Below are 21433 nucleotides of genomic sequence, written 5' to 3'. Positions count from 1 at the left end.
AAGGAATGGGAAGAGAAAAGAGGATATTACAGTGATAGTATACTTTGTATATCCATATACAGTCCATATACGATCTTTAATATCTCCTGTACTAGTGCTGTTTCTACAGACTTCATTAAATGTCCAGCAGAAATCTCTGATCATGAGAAAAGCAAAGCTGCGTATTTTCCACTGAAATCTGTTCGTTGGCTAAAGAGGGACATGCCAAACTGTAGTGTGCGATGAAAGACATGTAGCCATACCCTGACTCCTATATTGCCTGGGTCTCCATTGCATTGTGTGGAAATTACAGACAACTGTAAAACCCAACAAGGGACATAATTTCTTTCACTTAAAAAGGTGTTCCACACTTTCGAACAAGTAATCCAGCCTACGTTATTGGATTTTGAATGCTTGATACCCCTGGTAAAAATGGACAGCTCTTCACCAAGTTACCAGAAAGAATAAATATCTGTCATAAAGTGATTTGATTAGAAAGTAGGAGAGATTATGCTACTTCTTCCAGCTCTATGATTGATAGAGTTGCCCAAAAGATTAACCACAGTTATAGAGGATAAAAAGCAATCTATTACAAAGAAAGTAACAAATACTATATACTCCCATTAAATTTATCCCATAGAATATTACAAAGAAATACAGGTTTTAAATGCGAAACGTATTCAATTTTATGACACAAATAAAAACAAGTTACAAAATTTTTCTCTACGAAGAACACAGAAGAAACTCACACTCTCTCTCTTTAGATATTTGTCCACATTGTTTCAGTCAGCCATTAATTACACTTAATATTATGTTCTTTAGTGTGTAAGACAAGGGATTAGGTAATATAAAAATACACCCAAACCAGTCAATTTGGCTGGTACTACTTTTGTTTTTTTTCCCCATTTTTCACTTAAGTTGCTGAAACTGTAACCAGTAAAGTGACATATTAATATAGCAAAACAGGAAGTCAAAGTCAACTTCTTGGAAATATAAATCATCCAGTAAAAGTCTGATTTTATATTATGGGGAAATCTCAGGATCACGAAGGAAAAAAAGTCAATGATAAGATCATGGTCCTGTTGAAATACTCAATGTAATGAGTACATTAGCCTTCTCTAAGAGAAATGACATCATTCTCTTGACTTTGTACTGGGAGGGAGAAAACAAAAAAGCATGGGGAGGGTGGTGGTGAAGCGAGATTAAAAAAAAAAAAAAAAAGGAAGGCTTAATTCCCCTATTAATTTCAATTGTATTTAAAAATAAATAGTCCGCTCTAGTATCACACATGACAGAGTAAAAACCAAACATGAAACATTTAGGTTGGTGTCCTTCAAGTATACAACATGAGGGTTTTATAATGCAGAGTCTTTCAAACCATTTCATACAGATGTTCCAACAATCACATTAGTATTTTGGGCTACAGCACACTCCACTTGTACTTGATACTTACTGGCAATTTTCAGCTGTAATTATCAAGCCTTTGAACAAGCTAAGCTTGCATTATGAAAATATTAATATTCATTGCTCATACTTTGTACCTTCAACAAATAAACAGACTGTACAAGCACATACATATGTTTAAGTAACTAGAACATTTATCCACCATGCTTTTTAGGCTTGTATTTGTCTACCTAAAAGCAGTTGCATTTTTAGCCCATGCTATTGTTGCCACCAAACCACATGGAAAGAGGAATTTTCTCCCTAATCATCTTAATGCACAAAGTACTTACACAAAAGGAATACTAATAATAGCTATTATTAACAACACCACTTTTCTACATATGTTTTTTAAATCAATAATTTTGCAAAAGAAGGTCAGTATTATTACAGACAGTCACAGTAACAGAAAGAAATTAGCTTGTTCAAGGTTACCACACAAGACAGGCAACAGAGGTAGAACCAAGGAAGTAAATCCAGGTTTATTCAGATTTAAGATAATGGTCTGAATGGACAAAACATAATTATATGGAACAATGAAGACTTTCTTCAGATGAGGCAGCATCTCAGCTAGTTCATAAAGCTTGCTCATCAACCTCTATGCTTATCTCAGAGCTGGCATACATCAGACAGGATTTTGCACGTTTTTCCTTCCATTTTCAAAGAGAGCTACTGGAAGATAAGAATAGCCACGCTGGATCAGACCAGGGTCCATGGAGCCCAGCATCCAGTCTCCATCACAGGCCAGGAGCACATGTGCCAGAGAAGGGCGTACGAGAAGGACAAGCGTATTTGGTGCTTCCCCAGAGTACTCGATTAGCTTCCAACCAACCTCGGCTGCTTGTTCCTTGTCTTACTGAAAAATATGATACATCTTTTCTCTTCTACTTGTACTATTTTTGTCATCATGCCCAGGCAGTCATGGTAATGCAGGGAATTATATCAGCCCTCCTCAGGATTTCTTGATTGATGTTTCTATAATACACTTCAGTCAACATATTCCTGACTTCAGTTTTAAACTTTTAAAAATGCATTACAAACCCTTTAAGGTAGCATTTTGGCTTTGCAAGTTTTTATAACATTTATTAAACTCGCATTTCAGTATCATAACTTGATTTGCTCACTCAGCAGTTGAAAGAGTCTAAACATACTAGCAGTTAAACATAAATAGATTATGAAATAGGGGAGAGGGACTGGTGTTAACCGAGTTTCAAATTAGTTTTTGGGGCTCCCTTGGGGGCTCCATCACACCCTGTTCTCTATCATGAACAGGAGAAATTATCTTCCTCTTGTTTTGGATTCCCTGGAAACTAAGTGCAGCTCTAACCATAAGAAGCCTGAGTAACCCTGACTGTTCATTTCAACCTTATAGACCCAAGGATTTCACTTAAAATTCTACACTGTATGGAATTGTACAGTACTTTTATTATCCATATTAAAATTCCTGTAAAATTTGATGACACTTAAGTCATATATGAGTCCAAACAATTTTGGACTCAATTTCTGTCCCAAAATGAGCAAAGGTCTTTTCAAAATGGGTAGAGGATAGTTTTTCCAAAAACATTTTCCCACTTTTTTTTTTCTTGTGCAAGAACTTCTAAAAGATAGTACAGGGCAGGAAAGTTGTACTATCTAGGATTTTACTGTAAAGAAGTTAGAGGGGCTTCAATTAGAGTTTAGTTTGCACACATCCCTTTAAAAATCCTGACTAATCACCATATGATTTTACAACCTCATGAATGGCAAAAAGGAGACTGCATCTCTCTACCTTTTTTCTGAAAGATATTCCTGCCTCTCTCCCATTTCCCTAATTATACTAAATCCTAGAGTTATTTTAAGCCTACTCCAAATTGTATTTATGTATCTGCAGACAGCTTCAGAAAGGTACATCTTAACAGTTTTCCTGACTAACAGTAGCCTAATTTTCATCAATTCTGTCAAAGCATGGCCAGTGTCTACAAATCTTCAGTTTAGCCCATAACTTTGGTAGCAGCAGTAAAAAATCACTGACTTTATAGATCCCAGCTGCTGAAGAGAAAGAGGTCTGCTTCATTTAAATTGGCAGTTACTTTCCTTAATTAAGTGAATGCTGAACTGGAATCTCTCCATACTGCCCCCTATCCTTTCATGTTCAACTATAGCTCACCGGTTGGATCAAAGCATTATTTCTGAACATACGCAGCTTTTACAGGGCAAGTAGTGGGGACAGTACAAATTTTGGTTTATCATTTCAACTAACCCTGGGTGACTAACTTAAGATGGATAGAGCTTAAGTGTATTGCAGAATTGACAATTTTGAAATGTTTACAGCAGAAATATAAACAACCTCTCTTACAGTTATGACTGTTCTGCAGACAACATAATGTTGCAGGTCAGGTATTTGGGAAGTAAGAAGTTAACCCTAGCAGTTTTTGGAAATGTGGGTTGAACTGACTTTTCCCAGGATCACACAGAAACTACTTGATAATATCAACCCTAGTTTTCAGTGGCAGCATTAAACTGTTTTAATTCTGAGACCTGTTATCTATGCCTGACATGCTTGCTTACTTTAAAAAACAAAGAAGGCAGAAGACACACGTATAACAGTCTTTTTCCTAAACTATGCAGTTACCGCTGTTTCCTAGTGCACGTATTTAAGTTAATCTTCATTATTCTTCTGTTGGCAATTTTGCCGTGAAAGCAGTTTTACAAAAATGCTTATTTGTTAAAACAAATCTTTTGTGGATACATTTTAGTTTAAATTTAGCCTTCATTAGAGATTATTTCTCCAGAACAGATCAAGTGTTATGTCAGAGAGAGCAGGCACAGTCAGCAACATCATCAGCCATTCAAATGGTATACCTGCCAGTCGTTCAAATCTGACATCCCCACCAGCATGTCACAACCTCCGAGGACAGAGCTAGGATCTATCTCTTGGCTCAGTGAAATAATAATAGTTTCAAAAGACTTGGTTAAAGAGGAAACTCTCTGTAGCTCATGCAGTTCTTGGCATTCATCAACAATACCAGTGGTACAGGTTTCAGTCAAAACAGTCTCACAGGGACCTCAAACCTAGAACTTCTTTATCCCAGGTGAACAACCTGATACCAACTATTGCTATTTCTTTAGCAGGTCACTCTGTGTAGGTGTTCTCTTCCCCCATCCCAAACTTATAAACACACACAACTCCAAAAGCTCTACTCTGTCCCAAGACAAAACAAGACACCCTCCTCCCACCAGCCGTAAGGTTTTGCACAACAGAAGAGCCTTCTAGTGACCAGCTCCACCTAGTGCATGGAAGTCAACCCCTCTATGGCTTTTTGATAGCTTCATTTTTAAGAGGAAAACGGACATATGCTGCCTGCCAGTCACCCTTAGAAGTTGCCTTGTTGGTCAAATTCCGCAAATGCAACAAATATTTGTGAAACTGTGGCTGGAGAGAAGAAAAAGGAGTGATTTAAATTAATCCTCCCACCAGAGGAAGCCCCACAGTGTGAGCTCAACAGTTAGTTGTTCTTCTTAGCCTGCCAAAACTTAAACACGCATAACTTACAATCAGAGGCAGCATATGTTGGCTTTTGCTCATCTAGGTGTGAGGAAAACAGCCAAAGGTGTAGTGGGGCAGGTAATTAAAGGTCATGTACAGAAAGTCAAGTCATCACAGTGGAAGCTACAATATGGGAATGTAGCACACTAGCTGTTAGAAACTTATTTGTCCTCCTTTTCCCAGAAAAACTTTTTCATCTCTTGTTCTCCTCTGCTTTACCCTTTTATCTATTTATATGGCTCCTGCTTCTAATCAGCCTAGTACCACACCCCAAAATCTTTTTTTTGCTGTCCTTACCTATTGTCATTTCCACTCCCTTCTATTTTTTTACTGTCCTCTATTGTAATTTATAAAGGCTTCTTTCTCTCCATGCACAGGACAAAGGCTTCTGCTTTCAGTTCCAACATCTAAATCCATCCTGTCATCCAGCAGTTGATAGGAGGAGCTACAGAGAAAATATAGTTGATCTTGAGCGGATCAGTTGCTCTACTGAAACGGCACATGCACCAAATCAGAGCCTTTGCAAAAAGGATCTTCTATACACATAGTTACACATTGGGTCATCATTAGCATTGAAGGGAGATCCTTAAATTTTTTCAGCAGGATCATTTTAATTTTAAATTTGGGAAGGGCTGTATGTTTTTCTTTAGCTTCACTCTTGGAAACTTGGTCTCTCTTTGCTAAAGCTTTACCTCTAGAAACTTACACAAACATCTAGCCCAGAAAATCTCTGGCAAACCAATCATTTCTGCAGAATCATTAGTTGCTAAAAGCAAGAYCTGAATGAAGTACTTTAAACAAACTTCACTACTGGTAAAAAGGCAGCAAACAACTTAAAAGGGCACTTATGAATTCATGGAAACTTCTACCACTCACTGAATGGTTTTGCATCTTACTGTAATTGTTTTAGACTTTAATATGCATCTTTATACAATTATACTACAGATTTGAACAAAGAAATACTACAATGCAGATTAGCAGAATTACAGTTCAGCCTTTTTATCTCCTATTTTAGCAATTAGTTTAAATACCTTCTGTAGTCACCAACATAAAAAGCTCAGTCATGGCAGCATACAATAGCGGGGGGGGGGGAAAGATACTCTGGAAGGCGCAAAGTTAGAAGGTAAAATCATTTTCATTAGAAATTAAATAACTGTAAATGAAAACTTTACATTTTACATCTCTTGTTCTACAAAATGCTATGATGCCTTAATAATTGCTTAAATCTATATGTAAGTTCCTAACTTGTATTAAATTATATTCTTTAAGCTGATGAGGCACAGCATATTAAAAGTGAAGTGCGCTCATCTTTCTGCCTCACACATTAGTAGAGTAGTTGTGTAGCACTATCAGACCAGCGTACTCAAAGAAGCAATTCAGAACAGCAATCAGGCATGCTTAACAAAATACCTTTAGAAACACAGTCACAATACAAACCAAAAAAGCATTTTTACATATATTTTTCATAATCTGATTGATTCTGATTGTTCTCTATGCCTAAAAGAACCAAGAGTATCGCATATGCGGAAATCAAGTCATTAAAATCTCAGTAAGCATTCAGATGTCACCACATCACTACAGCAAGTGAATAAACATTACAGCTACCAGCACTCTCAGAGATCTTTGCTACCAACTCCCTAACAAAAGTTAAGCTATGAATACACGTAAAAAATAGTATTCTATTACTGGTTTTGCTTCTTTCCACTAAAGAGAAGGAAACCAAGGATACCGTCTAAAACTTATGACTGCAGCTAAGAACTGCAAATCACTTTCAGCTTCTTATCAATGTACCAGTCCCAGAAGAGAAGTAACAGAAATTACTAATTTAACAGCAGCAATTTTAACACCCTTGCTCCAATTTCTGGAAGAGCTGAACTGAACAGTGTCTTACTAAGAGTAAGACATTAGTACAGAGGAACAGCTGCCATGCAAAAAAAAAAAAAAAAGGGGGGGGGGGGAAGGCAAGCAGCACTTGGTTCTATGCTAGATTCACCACAACTTAAAGACGGTACCACTGCTCAGCCTGAGCCAGGAAAAGGTCCCTTAGCTACCTGTCTAGCATCAAATACCTCATCACTTGCAATAGGAGGTAGAAACAAAATTCTTCAAAAGATATCAAGCAATTTTAAATATATATTTATGTATACATTTATATATGTGATAACTGCATTTTTCCAAGAAGATGATAACATTTACGTAAAATTTCCACATGAAAGCAGATATCTAGCTAGACAAAGTATTTCTGCATCAAATTGACAGCTTGCACTAAAAACTAGTGCAATTATTGTGTAGCACACCTAATGTTTAAAGTATTAGCACAGCACCAGTTACATCACAACTTTGAGACAAGGACTGAGCCATTCAGCAGGTAGATTCTGTGGGTTAAAATAAACCCACACAAATAAAACAAAGAGAAAAAGCACCACACAGCATGCTGAATTACAGGGCTAAATAGCTCCCGCTGCCCTGAAGAATCTCTCTGAGCTGTGCAGAACTGAAGCTCTCACAGCTCTACTGCACAATGCGGATGGCAACACCAACAGACGATTGCTGGGATACACAGCTAAGAAGAAGCTCTCATTTTTGGCATGTGTTTGTAGGCAGATTGGCTTTTGAGGAATTCCTTCATCTTTGTCTGTCAGCTTCTACACTCCTAAGCCATGGATGCTGCCACCCAACTCCAAGCAGGGACAGCAGGGTTAATGAATCAAAATTTCATTTAAGCTTTCTTGCACATACCTTCCCTGATGACACAATCCAGTTTTCCTCCTTCTGCTTCATTCAAAAAACACTAAAACCAGAAGGCAAATCAGTTGGTCCCATCATTAACAAGCCTTTGAAACAGGATTACTTGGGTGCTTCATAAAACTGCCATAGCCAAAGGATGTCATGAGAAGGCAGCAAGAAAACTTCTCCCATACAGTGATGGCTAGCAGTTAAAGCAGTTAGAAGAAAGATGTGAAAGCTGACTGTGTTATGATGAAAGCAGGGAAGACACAAAAGAGACAGGAAACCTTGCAGTTACATGGTACACCTCATATTTGTATTCCATTTGGCAAGAACTTTTGCTATTTCACTGTTTGGGGAGGGGGGAAGACAATGCAGTTAATGCAGTAGTAAAAGTTTCTACATTTGTGCTCTGAAGTTTCCCAATCCATGAAGGTAACTGGATCACATTTTTTTCCACCAAATCCAGTTTATAATCTATATATAGTAACAAAATTGCTCATATTTGTTATGCCTCCAGAATTTTAAAAGTAACAGTTAACACTATCATCAGTCACATCATCTTTAAAAAACTGCTAACATCTTACATTTGAAATTAAAAGAAAAAACTATTTCAGGCAACCTAATTTGATAACTTAGTTTCTTATACACAGATTTGGAAAGATTTTTATTTATATTCTCTCTGGTTTTCCTGGCTGAACTATTCAGTACCTTGTCTTGACAGAATTAATCGATTCCCTCACTTCAAATAAAAATGCAGGTAAAAATAATAATTAGTAAAAGTATTCCAATATCCAGTCTATGGCCTAACGGTAATTTCTGTTATTAAAATGGAATCCATCCATGACAAAACATAATTTCATGCAAAAACTGATTTAAGGCCTATAAATAGTTTTCTTTGAATTTTAACTAGCCCTCTGAAGAATACTTGCAATGCTTTGGAAGTTTTTGCTCTCTAGTGTGCAACAGTGGCCATCCAGCCTAGTCAAGGCAGACCCAAACATTTTCCAAACAAGACTCGATAGTTTTTTTTTCCCTCCAGAAAACACTCAAAACCAACGTCCCAAGGTTGTCAGAACAACTGCTGACCACAAATACAGGGAAGATATAAAACTCCAGAGACATGACGGCACTCGTGCATTATCTCCTTGCAGCTCTGCTGGCGCGCCTGCTCCTTCTCTGTGCCTGCAAGCACAGCCCCAGGCTGCGGCGTTCCCTAGCTCCGGCAACACGCTTCAGCCACTGCAGCGGCTGCTGCACGCTTACCCGATCGGGGGAAGCGGGAGGAAACCTTCCCCTCTCACGTGCTGCCTTGGCCTCCTGAGTTTGCAGCCTGATACGAAGGCCCAGCAACACTCAGCTACTCCTCTGTGTCCAACAACGGCTCCTGCTAGGATAAGAAACTTTACCCTCTCTCCACGTATGCCATTGCAACAATGCCTATCTTCTCCTTCATCACATATCCATCAGATTAAAGGAAAGCAATTAGAAGTAAACTGGTGTTTAAAAAGTTTCATTAATATAGCAAAGGAATCTCTGCAGAGGAATTCTAGTCATAGCAGCATATGACAGCTGCAAAAAACAACATTTTTGCAGAAAAAAATTAATACATCACTTCAGCATTTAAATCAGATAATACATTTGACCTGTTAGTTTCAAATATTATATTTGTATTATATTTAATGATTATTTGTACTGGCAAACAACTGTCACTGCTTTTCTTCATGTTAGTAAGAGTACTATTCATTTTCCTGAAGTATTAATGTATGGATAAACCAACCCCTTATGCAAAGCTGAAATAGGGTTTAATGAACCTCCATTATTCAAGCTACGCATTTTCCTAAAGACGAAAAATGCCATGTACAATGTCTTTTCCTGCATGTGAATAAACCCATTAATATAAATTTCTAAACGGCATATTTCTACTCAGCAATTTTTGTTCTTTAGGAGGGGGAAAGGAGAGAGCGAGGGGAGCACACACTCCCTTCAGGGATGCGAACACCCATCACCTCTGAAAAGGAACTGAACAGATTTGTTAGTATTTTGGTTTCAAAGTTCTTCTTAGTACATAGGCATGACTGCCTTGTAACAAATGTTTATTATAACTCAGTTGCAATCAGTTTACTATATTCTTTCCTTAATTTGAAAGGACACCCTAACAGAAAAAATAATCAAAGCAGTGCATAAATCTGGAAACATCTTACCAAGAATTGCAGTTAGTTTGACATCGTTTGCCTCTTTTAAACACTCCCCCTCCCTGAAGAAGCCCATATTAGGAATTAAATCTACTGCGCGTGCAACCAAGACATATTAATTTCCAGTCAGATTTTTAATGCAGGTTCCCTTTCTTAACAGCAATACACAAGCACCAGTAAAATTACCATTTAGATGTACAAAAAGCTGATCTGCAGCCTCAGTCAGTATTTGAAACTCAACTTTGTGTGCTGCTGGAGTTTTAAGAAAGCAAGGCCTTCCACTCCATTTTGTTCAGAGGAAAAAGTATCTGAACAGTGTTTTGCTACATGGTATGCTTGCAGAGGATGAAAAAAGTAGTTTATCTTCATGCTATACCTCATCTGTAAATTCATCATTACAATAAATTATTGCATGTGTCACAGCTAAACAATTTTCTTCCATTCCAGCAACTAGCTAGATTTGGAAACTCAGTGACTAAAAACATTGTTTAGTTTTACTAGCATTATTTTACATAAATTCTAAAATTAGCACATTTTCTCTACATAAGTGCATGTTAAGCAAGCCTACCTTTCAACTGGGTTTCTTAGAATTTCCTATTAATTCTACCCTTTCCTGCCTCCCCTCTCAATTTCCACTTGCACAGCTGGACTGTCATTATTACTCTTCAAAACGGGTCTGTGCTGGGCTTCAGGTTCTCTCTGGAGACCACCCTTCAGTTCTCCTCCTCACTGCTTTGTTTTCCTCGGAAGCTATCGGGAGAAGTCTGCTGCTTCCCGCTTAGGTCTTGGACAACTGCTACTGATGCCAGAACCAGGAACAACCCCAGACATACCCCCGTTATCTCATTTCTCAGTAATTAAGCTGTATGAAAATTTTCAATGTATTTGACAAACTTTCTTGCCCAGCTACAGTCCTGAATGTGTTAACATGAATTTTTGCAAGCTTTGCTGTTGCACTACACAAGCCAAATATCTTAAAGAAAAAAAAAAAAAGCAACAACCCCAGCACATACACATTTCCCATGCTTTCCATGATGAATTAAAAGCAGACACTATAATCCATTCATCTCCAACAGCTTGTCTCAGTAAAGAGAGATTTTTGATCACCACTGAGATGAGGTTCAAGCCCTTAGACTGCATATAGCTTTTGGCTTCCCACTTTCCAAATAACCCATCTAAATGATGATAGGATACTGCCTATTTCAGAAAGGCAGAAAGGTCTTGCTCCCTCCCCATAATGGACCTGAAGTTTCTTGTGAAAAAGACAACAAAAATTTCAAACGCTTTAGAACCAATAAACCCCCAAAGAGGACAGGGCAGGCATCTTGGATATACAAACTACATCTGCCCGCTTGAACTCCATCCTCTCTCCCCAAATTATTCAGCTGGCATAGAGAGGAATTTATGAATCGTAAGACTATGCATAACCTTCAGAACAAGGATTAAGAAGATCACATACTAAAAATAATGGTTACCACATTTTCGATATATTTTTTTAAAATACAGTGTGCTACATCTGCCATCATTGCTTTACACATTTCAGAATTCGTCTCTTACAAAAAAGGTGTTTTTCTTGAAAACCAAAAAAAACCCAAGCTGTAATTAGACAGTCAGGAGAAAAGCGTAAGAGATTCCAGTATGCCACCACAATTTTCTCAAGACGATAGCAACAGCTAACTGAGGTTCTGTGCTTTAAAAAAATCATCTTTCCTACCAGAAGTTGGCTATACATCCAACATATGTGTGTGGGAGAAGAACCTGCTTAAAAATCAAGAATACTCAGCAGAAACTGCAAATAAATAATTGAAGCATAGCCTAATTTCTACTTAGGACATAAGATACCGGTTAGAACAAAAAATCATAAAATTTTATTTTGTTTCTCTTGTCAGCAAGTGTGATTCTTTGAACAGATATAAAAGGCCTGATCTTCTGAAGTACCCAACAACGCAAATGCCTCCCAACTGTGGAAGTGGTGGGCGCATACAGCTCCTGTGGAACGCTGATCTCTGTCCTCACTCATGAAAATAAAATAGTGATAGTCATTATTAATTTCATTTTGTAGGCCTGGCCCATACAAAAAGAATAGTCTGTGATAAAAAAGAATTTAGATATAGAATGACATCTTGAGAAGCTCAGCTTAATCTCCTTCCCTCTTCCCCTCAAAAGCCTAAACCAAAAGCAACAAATGAATAAAACCCCAAAAGGTTTTGTAAACAGAGTGTGATCAAATGGAAAAATTCTTACCTTGAAGCATCAAAGCTGTCATAGGATCCAACTGTGTAGTGTCTAAACAGTTTCTTTGTTCTATCTGTTCGCGTTTCTGCACAAAGAAAAGGGAACTTTTAATAATACTTCATTTAGGAAAAGAAGAATAAATCAAGTGCTGCTTTTTTGCAATTTCAAAGATTTTCTGCTATACATCAGTAAAGGCCAATTTACAGTACTTACAATGAATTAACATCGTCTCAAGTTGTTTTGATGAAAGTTTTGATTTTGCAATTGAGATATGCTTGTATATAGCACACAAGTGAGAAAGGAGAATTTCTTGTAGATGATATATTACATCATTTACAAGCTTTAAAGTCTCACCCACATTCTCAGTGGCAAAACCTTTAAAGTCCAATCTTAGTTGGTCATTTTCTAGCTTGGACTAAGAGACAAAATAAGAGAAGAAAGAAGAAAACCCAGCAACTCATTTCAGAAAGGTTAGGAAAATAGCCAAAAGAATGCAAAACAGCATTTTTTGTTTTAACACATGCACACAAAACTAAAGCTATTTCTATGGTTTTATTAGGCATATAGAGAATAGGATAAGGGGAAAAGTAAGTGCCCACGTTCATTGCCATTTATCAAATCTCACAGGAGATATTGCCATGAAACTTGTACTCCCACTATATGAGCAGAAGCAAGCAATACAACCAACCAGAAATAAAAACACAAATAAATAAAGGAAACCCACTTTTGGGAATCATGTATACCCAAAGGAATAAGATTCAACACATCTGCTAAAAAAGCATTTATAACCTCAAATACATTAAAAATTGATACTTATGCCTTTTCTTAAGAAAACAATCCATCCCATTGAAGGAACCCCCACACCCACTGGTTGCAGCATTAATTTATAGGACCATAAACTTTATATTCAAAAAAAAATCTACTTCCACGATCAGACTCACCAAGAATAATGCTGGTTTAGTATGGATATAACAGGTGAAGCATTTAGTTTAGAACCATATCTGGAGAATGAGACAACAAAGCTAAACATATCTCTTTCTCTTGGATCAGAAAGAAGCTCTCAACACTTACTGCTTTGAATGGATATCTATAAGAGCATCAGGAAATCAAGCACACAGGAAAGATAACGAAACTACTCCAGTATTTGGCTGCTTCAGTTTTCACAGCAGAGAACACAATCTAAAACTACACCAAAAGGCTATCACAAAAAAGTTATAAATTACACTTTTGGGGAAGAAGAAAAAATTGTACAGTAGGTAGGTAATTCAGTCACATTCTTCTTCAGAATAATACACAAACATATACAAGTTTACTTCAAAGAGGAATTCAAATAAAGTAAAACTTTAACAAAAAAGGGAGTGAGAAACCTTTTTTGGTAGCTTTATATATCACAATAATTGTTGTTAAAAAAAAGTATCAATTTTCTGAGCCTCACCCAACTTGGTTTTAGTTATAATAATATTAGGGTATTTTTTTTCCCCCCTCAGACAATGATCTTTAGTATGGCCCCTTTTTATATGGCTTCTTCATTCAAAGGAAGACACAGTAACTAGAGTTTTTGACACACACAAAAGTCTTGCCTAAGTACAAGTTGGTCCTCAAGTGCCATCACATTAAGCTGGCTGAACAGTCATCAAAAATCAAATTGAAATATTTCTGGTTTAGCTTGGGACCATGAAATCCTCATCTGCACAGCTGAGGAATTTTTCGCTGAAGGCCAGACTGGCTCCATGCAAAAGGTTTTTATTAATTCTCCAAGTCAGACATAGCCCTCAAGGTATACTGTCTCTATGTCACGGCTCTTCAGCATGTTAAAAATTACTCTGAGAAAGGATGCAGTGCTGTCAGAAGACCAAGTGCTAGTCTGCAGAGAGACAAAAAAACCACATCAGTGCAGGATGGCTGGCTTTGAAGATGGCTAAGGAGCACTTTGTAGGATAAAGTACTGGGATTCAGGCTTTGGGAAGAAGGTGTGGACAAAATGATTATTTCCTTGCTTCAACTAGCACAGGTCACAGCTGGCTGGCAGAGTAGACAGGTGACTTCCTCATAGCGCTGCACCAAGTTGAAAGACACAAGAAAAGTAGGACTTAAAAAAAAAAAAAAAATTGTGTAGACCAGCCAGCCTCCTTCCTACAGGATGGCCAGAGAGAGGGAGAAAATCCCTATTATGATACGAATCCCACTACACAGTTTTGTTCAGGGTTCTTTTGACCCCTTGCCGTTCACCTGCAACCTGTATTTTGTGCCAGAGACACCTCACCTTTACCTCACCTGCTTACTGCAGCAGCTACGTACCTCCCACCTGCCCTTACCCCGTCCCTTTCTGGAACGCCCCATGGAGACCCAGCCCGCACCGACGACCACCAGCACCTACCTAAAGGCAGCCAAAGGCGAGCCAGCTTGCACGCTAGCCGCACGACAACGTGCTGCCTTGCACAGAACCAGAGCCGTAAGCACAGCGAGCAGCAGCGTCACCCAAGGCTGCGCAACAGCCCCGCCAAGAGATCTGGTTTTGAAGTTGCCGCGTGCCTGCGCCTCTAAACGCACTGTGAAGGGTCCAGTGAGTTTTATGGGTCATGCCTTTGTTGCTAAGTTTACAAGCCTGGCTACAAAATCCAATGACCCGTCGCACCCTGGAGTAAAGCGACCTGCCTGAATTGCAGTCTATTCACCACTGAGCAGAATTCTTTTTCACGCCATCCTAAAAAAATCATAGTTTAATATCAAGAGATATAAGCAGAAGCCTCATATAAAAATATAAATCTGGATTCCATTTACAGTTTACTACTGGCCTGCTTTCATAACTCAGCTAAAAATAATTAGAACAAGGTACGATGAAGGATATTTTGTAGATCTTAGAGCCATTGCATGAGCCTTTAAGGAGCCAGATGTTTCTTCTGCAGAAACTGTTTTCTATAGCATGATATTTCAGTGCTATTAATGAATACAAAGTGGGTGGGAAGAAAGGAAAGACACAGTAAGACAGATAGCTTTGTTCAGCTACTTAGTATTGCACAGCCAGCATTTGCTAGCTGCAGTTTGTATCTGCTCCCTGTCTCTCCCACCCCTCCGCCTTCCCCCACTCCTTTGTGCGCAGTCACACAGTCACAGGGGTTATTTGGGAGACCATTAGCCTTACAATCCCTCAACTCAAGGATAAATGGTACGTTTCTCAGGCTGCTGTGTAAGCCCTGTAGTTCTTTAATTAACCTCCTTCCCTAAACCCTGACACAGATTCCAGTCTGTCCTATTATACAGCACAAACACAGACATCCATAAGTAGGGAAGGGTCAGGAATCAGTCACCATAACGAACCCAAATCAAACCATGGGCCACTTAAATGTTCCCTTCTCTAATCTGACTAAAGTATACAAAGAATCTATAGGCAATTGTTTAAAAAATAATTTTTCTGAATTCAAGCCAGAATTACAAAGGAAACAGATCTAATAGTACCAGTTGGTTACTTCCAGTTGGTTACTTCCAGTTTTCAATAGGTTTTTATCTATTGCTATGGCCCTAGGTTTTCTGAAGATCAACACTTCTAATCAGAGTGCTTTGGAGTAAGTTGGGACTGCCTGAGACTACTCAACCTATGATCCTTGCTACAGTCATTACCATTGTGTCAAGCTGAACATCATCAGTTCAAAAGTTATTTCAGGAGGTAGGACAAAATATCAGTGTTTGCAAAAATGGTCACCTCTTTTAAATTGACAGAAAAGAGGAACACTAGTACATCATTTGAGATGTCAAGATTTCTTGCAGACCCAATATATTTCACTAGAGTAGTTCCACTACATTTTCCTCTAATATCTCTAGTTGCCTAGAAGGCTTTCTCTCTACAGGTCTCTATCCACTTCTAGGCTACAACAATAGGACATACCTGGGCACGAAGCTTGAAGCATCAGCAAAAAGGTCACAGCTAACAACTCTGCTCTTGAAGTACTGCACTGCTGTTCACAGAGATCATTTATGCAAAAAAACAAAGCTTTCTCTACAGCTACGGAAACAATCTTCCATAAGAACACAAGATCACCATAAATCTCCCCACTTTCCACTACAAAAAAAATATATCAGTAAAATACCTAAGAGACTTTATCCACATCAATTAGTAAGGCACCTAGGAGCAATTCCAGCACCTCTGTGATGAGAGCCACAGAAGGGCCTGCAAGGAACAAAATAACATGGCAAGTTTTTTCTTGGTCTATCAGCCACTGAAGCCAATAGAGTAGCAGCAGAAATAAGGTATTTGCACTGTGCAATAGTGGTAATACAAATCATACAACCCTAGCTTTGACCCTGTGTTTGTTTTTTTTTATGAGAAATCTGATGTCTGCAGACACCTCAGTAAACAACAGATTAAAACTCCGCGCTAGAATGTAATTTACAGGGTTCAAAGAGGGGTGAACATTTAGAAGATGTGGGAGTAAAACATCTCCTTTTCTTCTTCCACCTTAGGAGGAAGGATGGTTTTCCTCAACTGAAAAATATATATATAGCTTTCCTGTAGCATCACTACATTAGCCTCATAACTGACCACAGGACTCCAACAGCGTCTGCTGACAGCATCATCACAAGCCAAAAATCTCTGGCAGGAAAAGCAAGGAATAAAATCTGGACTCATATCCACAAAGACTGGTAACTCATTCTTCCCTTATTTCAACAGTGACTAGCACCTAAACTACTGCAGGCTTGTTACAACAGACCCCTTATCTGTATTGTATCGTGTTGGTTACTGACATTGTTTGGAAGAATGAAGAACTAGGGGGAAAAACTCCCAGAGCACCCATCTTCCTTCCTCCCGTTCTCGCTCCGGCTCCTTGCCGGGCACCTCGGCAGCTGTGCGGGGCCGCACGCCAGCTGCGGCGCTGTCAGCCTGCGCCCCAGCCCCGCGGGGAGGGCTGCGAGGGACCCACGCGCATGCCGGGAACACGGAAAATAAAAGTGCCGCCACCGAGTTTGCGTGCCATGTTGCAGAGGCGACACAGAGCACTAGACAACTTTTGAATGCCACAGACTGACTGTTAAAGGTGAAGTCAGGTTATACTGCTACTCCAACCAATTTATTGCACTTGTCACACGAGCAGAATTTAAGAAACAATTTCAGGCTGTTCTAAGCCAATCTCCAGGGAGGGGAATAAGTCTGCACACTAAAAAATGTTTTTCCAACACATACACAACAAAAACCATTCAAAAGTTAGAGCCATTCGCAGTCCTTCACTCTGTTGTTCAGCTGGCCACAGTAAATTCAGCAACCTAGCACAATCCCAAAACATGAAGCTTTTCTTTCCTCCCTCTTCCCCACTGATATCTGAGAGATAGTTCATTAATGCAATACATAGGTGCAGCTGTTCTTTACTAGGAGAGGTTCGGGCACAGCAATTGGCACATGCTGATCGGAAGCAATACCCAACAGCGGCAGGAGCCTAAGGCTTTCACTGTGTACCTCCCACAATTCTTGTCAAAAAAATGCTTTCACAGCTATTCATGTTGAAGGTCAGACCGAAAGTTACTCAAAGCTGAGGAAAGCAGTCTAAAATTCTTTGTTAATACCAGGTACACAAATAATATGTAAGGTTAATAGAAATCCACAACCCCTGAGTACTTGTGCTATATACTTATTTTCTGACATGAGCATGCACCTACCTTATGAGCCTTTCCTAAAACTGATCCAATAGAATCACAAAAAAATTTGACTCTACAAAGAATGTGGAAAAGGAGTATAAGGGATTGAAAGTGTCACTAAGCACAGCATTTATGTTTCTACCTTAAGTACATATAGATTCAAAATATCTGCCATACTAAATGAAGCTGAACTATCTCTACTGTAAAGGACGCAACGAGCAAAAAAAGGCAGCAGGTTTGTTAGACAGCAAGACCATGTCTCAAAAGAACTAACTCAGAGTGAATAGTCTTATCCTAAAACCTCATCGTTAGCAGCTGTGTTGATTTTTTTCCATCTGTTAAACATAAGCAGTCCATTGCATCACAAGTCCGTGCTGCGGCAGGATAACAAACACTGTATTGTGTGCTGGTCAAAACTGTGCTATTTTATGTGACCAGATTAATGAAAGACAGATACCATAATTTAAGTACTCACTTGCTTCACAAAGGCCAAAGACTATAAATTGTATCCACAGTGTCACTATGTAATCACAACACAACTAAAGCCTTTGTAAATCGCAGATTTACATGATAATGTAGAAGATAGTATGTACATGAAATCTCTCTCATGCCCTCTCTCAACTATATATTACTGTTCCTTCCTTCCTATGTGTTGTAAGCACGACTTCTGTATTTTTACTGATTTAACTCATTACTGATTAAGTATTTTACTTTTCAATAAAAAGTGATTTTCTTGATAACAGACACACTATGAGCTTTGCTCCAGAAAAGAATCAAAGAATCCCTTCTTCTTCATACTACATAGCGTATAAAGTCTCCATAAGCTTTCCAGTAAAACCTCCCTTTTCCCTATTCCCTTTCTCCTCCTTAGAATTGAGATTCATCAAAATTGAGATTTTCCATGATATTTGGTACATTACAATGAGAAGATTTTTCAGGCCCTCAACAAAATTAATGTCTCTTTTTCCTTTGAGTAGGCATTTGAGACACAGAAAACACAAGTTCATGGATCCTTCTCCCAATCAAGCAGAGTGGATTCTAACCATCTGTACAAAATGTTAAAATGTGACCAAGAAAGGTAGACTGAATTTGACTCTAAATATTTGATATGATCCTTCTTATTTAAGAAGAAGTTGCTGCATTGAAGGGATCAGAGCATTAATGACAAAACATAGGAGGGACTAAACTCTGGACCAGGATTTCCATCTCTCTTGAGTATCAGTATGTACAATTTTGGAGCTGGAATGAATAAGGAAGTCAAAGGAACTATAAGCAATTCATGCAAATACAGCCTGCCCCTGTTTAAGGGGGTATTAAAACTCTTAAGACTGAAATCTGCAGTTATGTACCACTCAAGAATTCAGAAGAAACTAGGATTACCTTTTTCAAGTCTTTGAAAATTTGTAGTAGTAGCATTGTTGCTTTACTGGAACAGATAAACTATGATTATCAAGAAAAGAGAAATAACTTACACAGGCATTATAAATTGTAACCTCATGAAAAACTTTAATTCAGAATTTGGGAATACACTTTTTTAACTTGTATATGATTTTTTAAATTCCCAGGGTTCAGTTCATGTGGCTCTCTTGGACAATTTTTCTTCAGACTGAAACTGAGAAATATCAAATCTTACATGGTATTTGAATTTTTTTAGATTTGAGAATAGGCATAAAAATGTCTCAAGGACAACTCCTTGACTGAAATAGCAATTCCTTGGTTGTCCTGCCCCGTGGCTTTTTCTTTCCTATTAAAAAAAAAAGGAAGCAAAGTCTGATGTTGATTCCCTCCTGCATCCTTAGAAAAAGATTAGCTGGAATAGAGTGAATTAGCTTATTCACAAAGGATGCTGAAATGGCTGATCAACGTAGCGAATCAGCAAGTTTGTTTGCAAGAGAAACCTTAATAACTGAAATATGCAAGTTAGATCTATTGGAGAGGGAGTTACGGAAGAACAGCGGTTTCCCATATCATTAGTTCTCCCTATAATTATATGAGAAAGCTCACTTACATAGAAAAAACATCAAGCAGTTGCTGAAGCATTTACTTCTTATTCTCTAACACTGAATAATGCTTACAGAGCTTAATATGGGGAATCAGTATTCTTGTAATGAGGTTAAACTGCATATACAGTTCTATTGCTGAAGTATAAATCTGACTGGAAAGAAAACTTCATCTGCCTGTATTTACTTCTTATGAAGAAGCAAAGTCATACGTACATCAAAACTGAGACAAATCGCTAATGTAGACTTTATTTCAGAACTAGGTCTTTCCTTTATTAGATACTAATCTGTTTGCAAAACAGAGGCACATTAGACAGAGCTTACTCTTGCATGGCTCTTCCTTCATTTTGCACAATATTTCCAAAAAGCGGCCATGATCACTTGATCTTCCTCTAAGAAGCATCTCCTGTTGGGTTGCTACAGGACCTCATTCCCTCTGCCCCTCATTTCCGACACATCTGCAGCAGCATAGTTAATCAGTCTAATGCAGATGCTGAAAGACAGCCTTGCACCCATGGTCCCCACTGAAATGGCAGATTAAATTACTCAATGCCTGGCAGAGACACAGACATAGGCCTGGGTGATGTCATCAGAGAGAACTAATTGGGAGAGGAAATATTTTTTTCTTCCTTTGCCCCAAGATTTATTAGGCTTTTCAGGCTTTGTTGCTTGTAAAGAGATGGATGTTGACCTGGGCTGGTAACAGACCTCTGAGATTCCAGCGATCAAGCGTGGAGTTGATTCATTTGTGTAGGTTTAGATCATTGCTGAAACAAAATCAGGCCCAAAAGGAAGCAACTTAAATGCGTTTTGCTTAATCCTTTTATTGTGGATAGCCAATACGTACTCTCTACTTTATCCAAAACCATTCTCATAGTCTATGCCAAACGGCACCTGAGCACATAATAAAGGCATCTTATTTTTCCAACTTACATAGAACAAAGAAATCTCGATTTATTGCTTGCTGGCAATATCATCTGCTGCAAATATTACTTATTCTGAAGATAAGGATACTTTGTTTAACTTCAAAGTTCAGGTGGTGTGATGCTGCAGTTCCTTGGAACTGATTTATGGTACAAAAGTTTGTAATTACAACACTACTTCATATTTTCATTCCTTCCTGCAAATGATCTTGTGAGTGACGTTAGCGATCTCACTAACAGCCACATAATCCAAGATGATGGCTTATAACAAAGGGCAGGAGTCAAGATAAACTTGGTTTAACAGCTTGATCAGGCCTCAAGTATAATTTTTAAAATCTATTCGTGGGATTTTATTCTTTGCGCTCAATGGAGGCAAATTTTGCAGCCCCAATCTTGCAATGCTTATGCATGTGCTTAGCCTTATGCAAACACTAACTTCCCAAATTTCAGTAAATTTCATTCATTTTAAGTTAAGAATACATGTCTATGAGCACTAAGGGCCATTTGAAGTCCTGATTCAGCATACTGAAAACAGAGACAACATGTTTACACATTTACAAGAAGTCAAGCCTTTGCAGGATTCATTGTTGATATGTTAACACAAAATTCAGCCTATGTTTCTCCTCACCGCCTCAAAAAAAAAAGAAAAATCCAAGTAACATTCTAAAACTTGACACCACCTCTCATTAATTAAATGTTGTTTTTCTAATGATTACCACACTACCCTTTAAACAGGTTGCAGATTTTGTTTGCTTTTGTTAAGGAGAAGTAGTTCTGTGGCTT

The 21433-nt window shown here is 38.3% G+C and overlaps 1 protein-coding gene across 1 annotated transcript in view; it reads right to left on the bottom strand.

Annotated features, from left to right (window-relative positions):
- Positions 1-21433, bottom strand: part of SHANK2 (SH3 and multiple ankyrin repeat domains 2) — a 316407-nt gene that overhangs the window by 140834 nt on the left and 154140 nt on the right. Inside the window, exon 13 of the mRNA XM_026089348.1 lies at positions 12112-12187. Coding sequence (XP_025945133.1) covers positions 12112-12187 — 76 coding nt within the window. The remainder of the gene's footprint in view (positions 1-12111; positions 12188-21433) is intronic.

The sequence above is a fragment of the Apteryx rowi genome, unplaced genomic scaffold, assembly GCF_003343035.1.
Source record: "Apteryx rowi isolate R43461 unplaced genomic scaffold, aptRow1 scaffold_81, whole genome shotgun sequence".
Taxonomy (NCBI): domain Eukaryota; kingdom Metazoa; phylum Chordata; class Aves; order Apterygiformes; family Apterygidae; genus Apteryx; species Apteryx rowi.
Note: the sequence above shows the minus strand (reverse complement) of the source record. Positions and strands in the feature narration are given on the sequence as shown.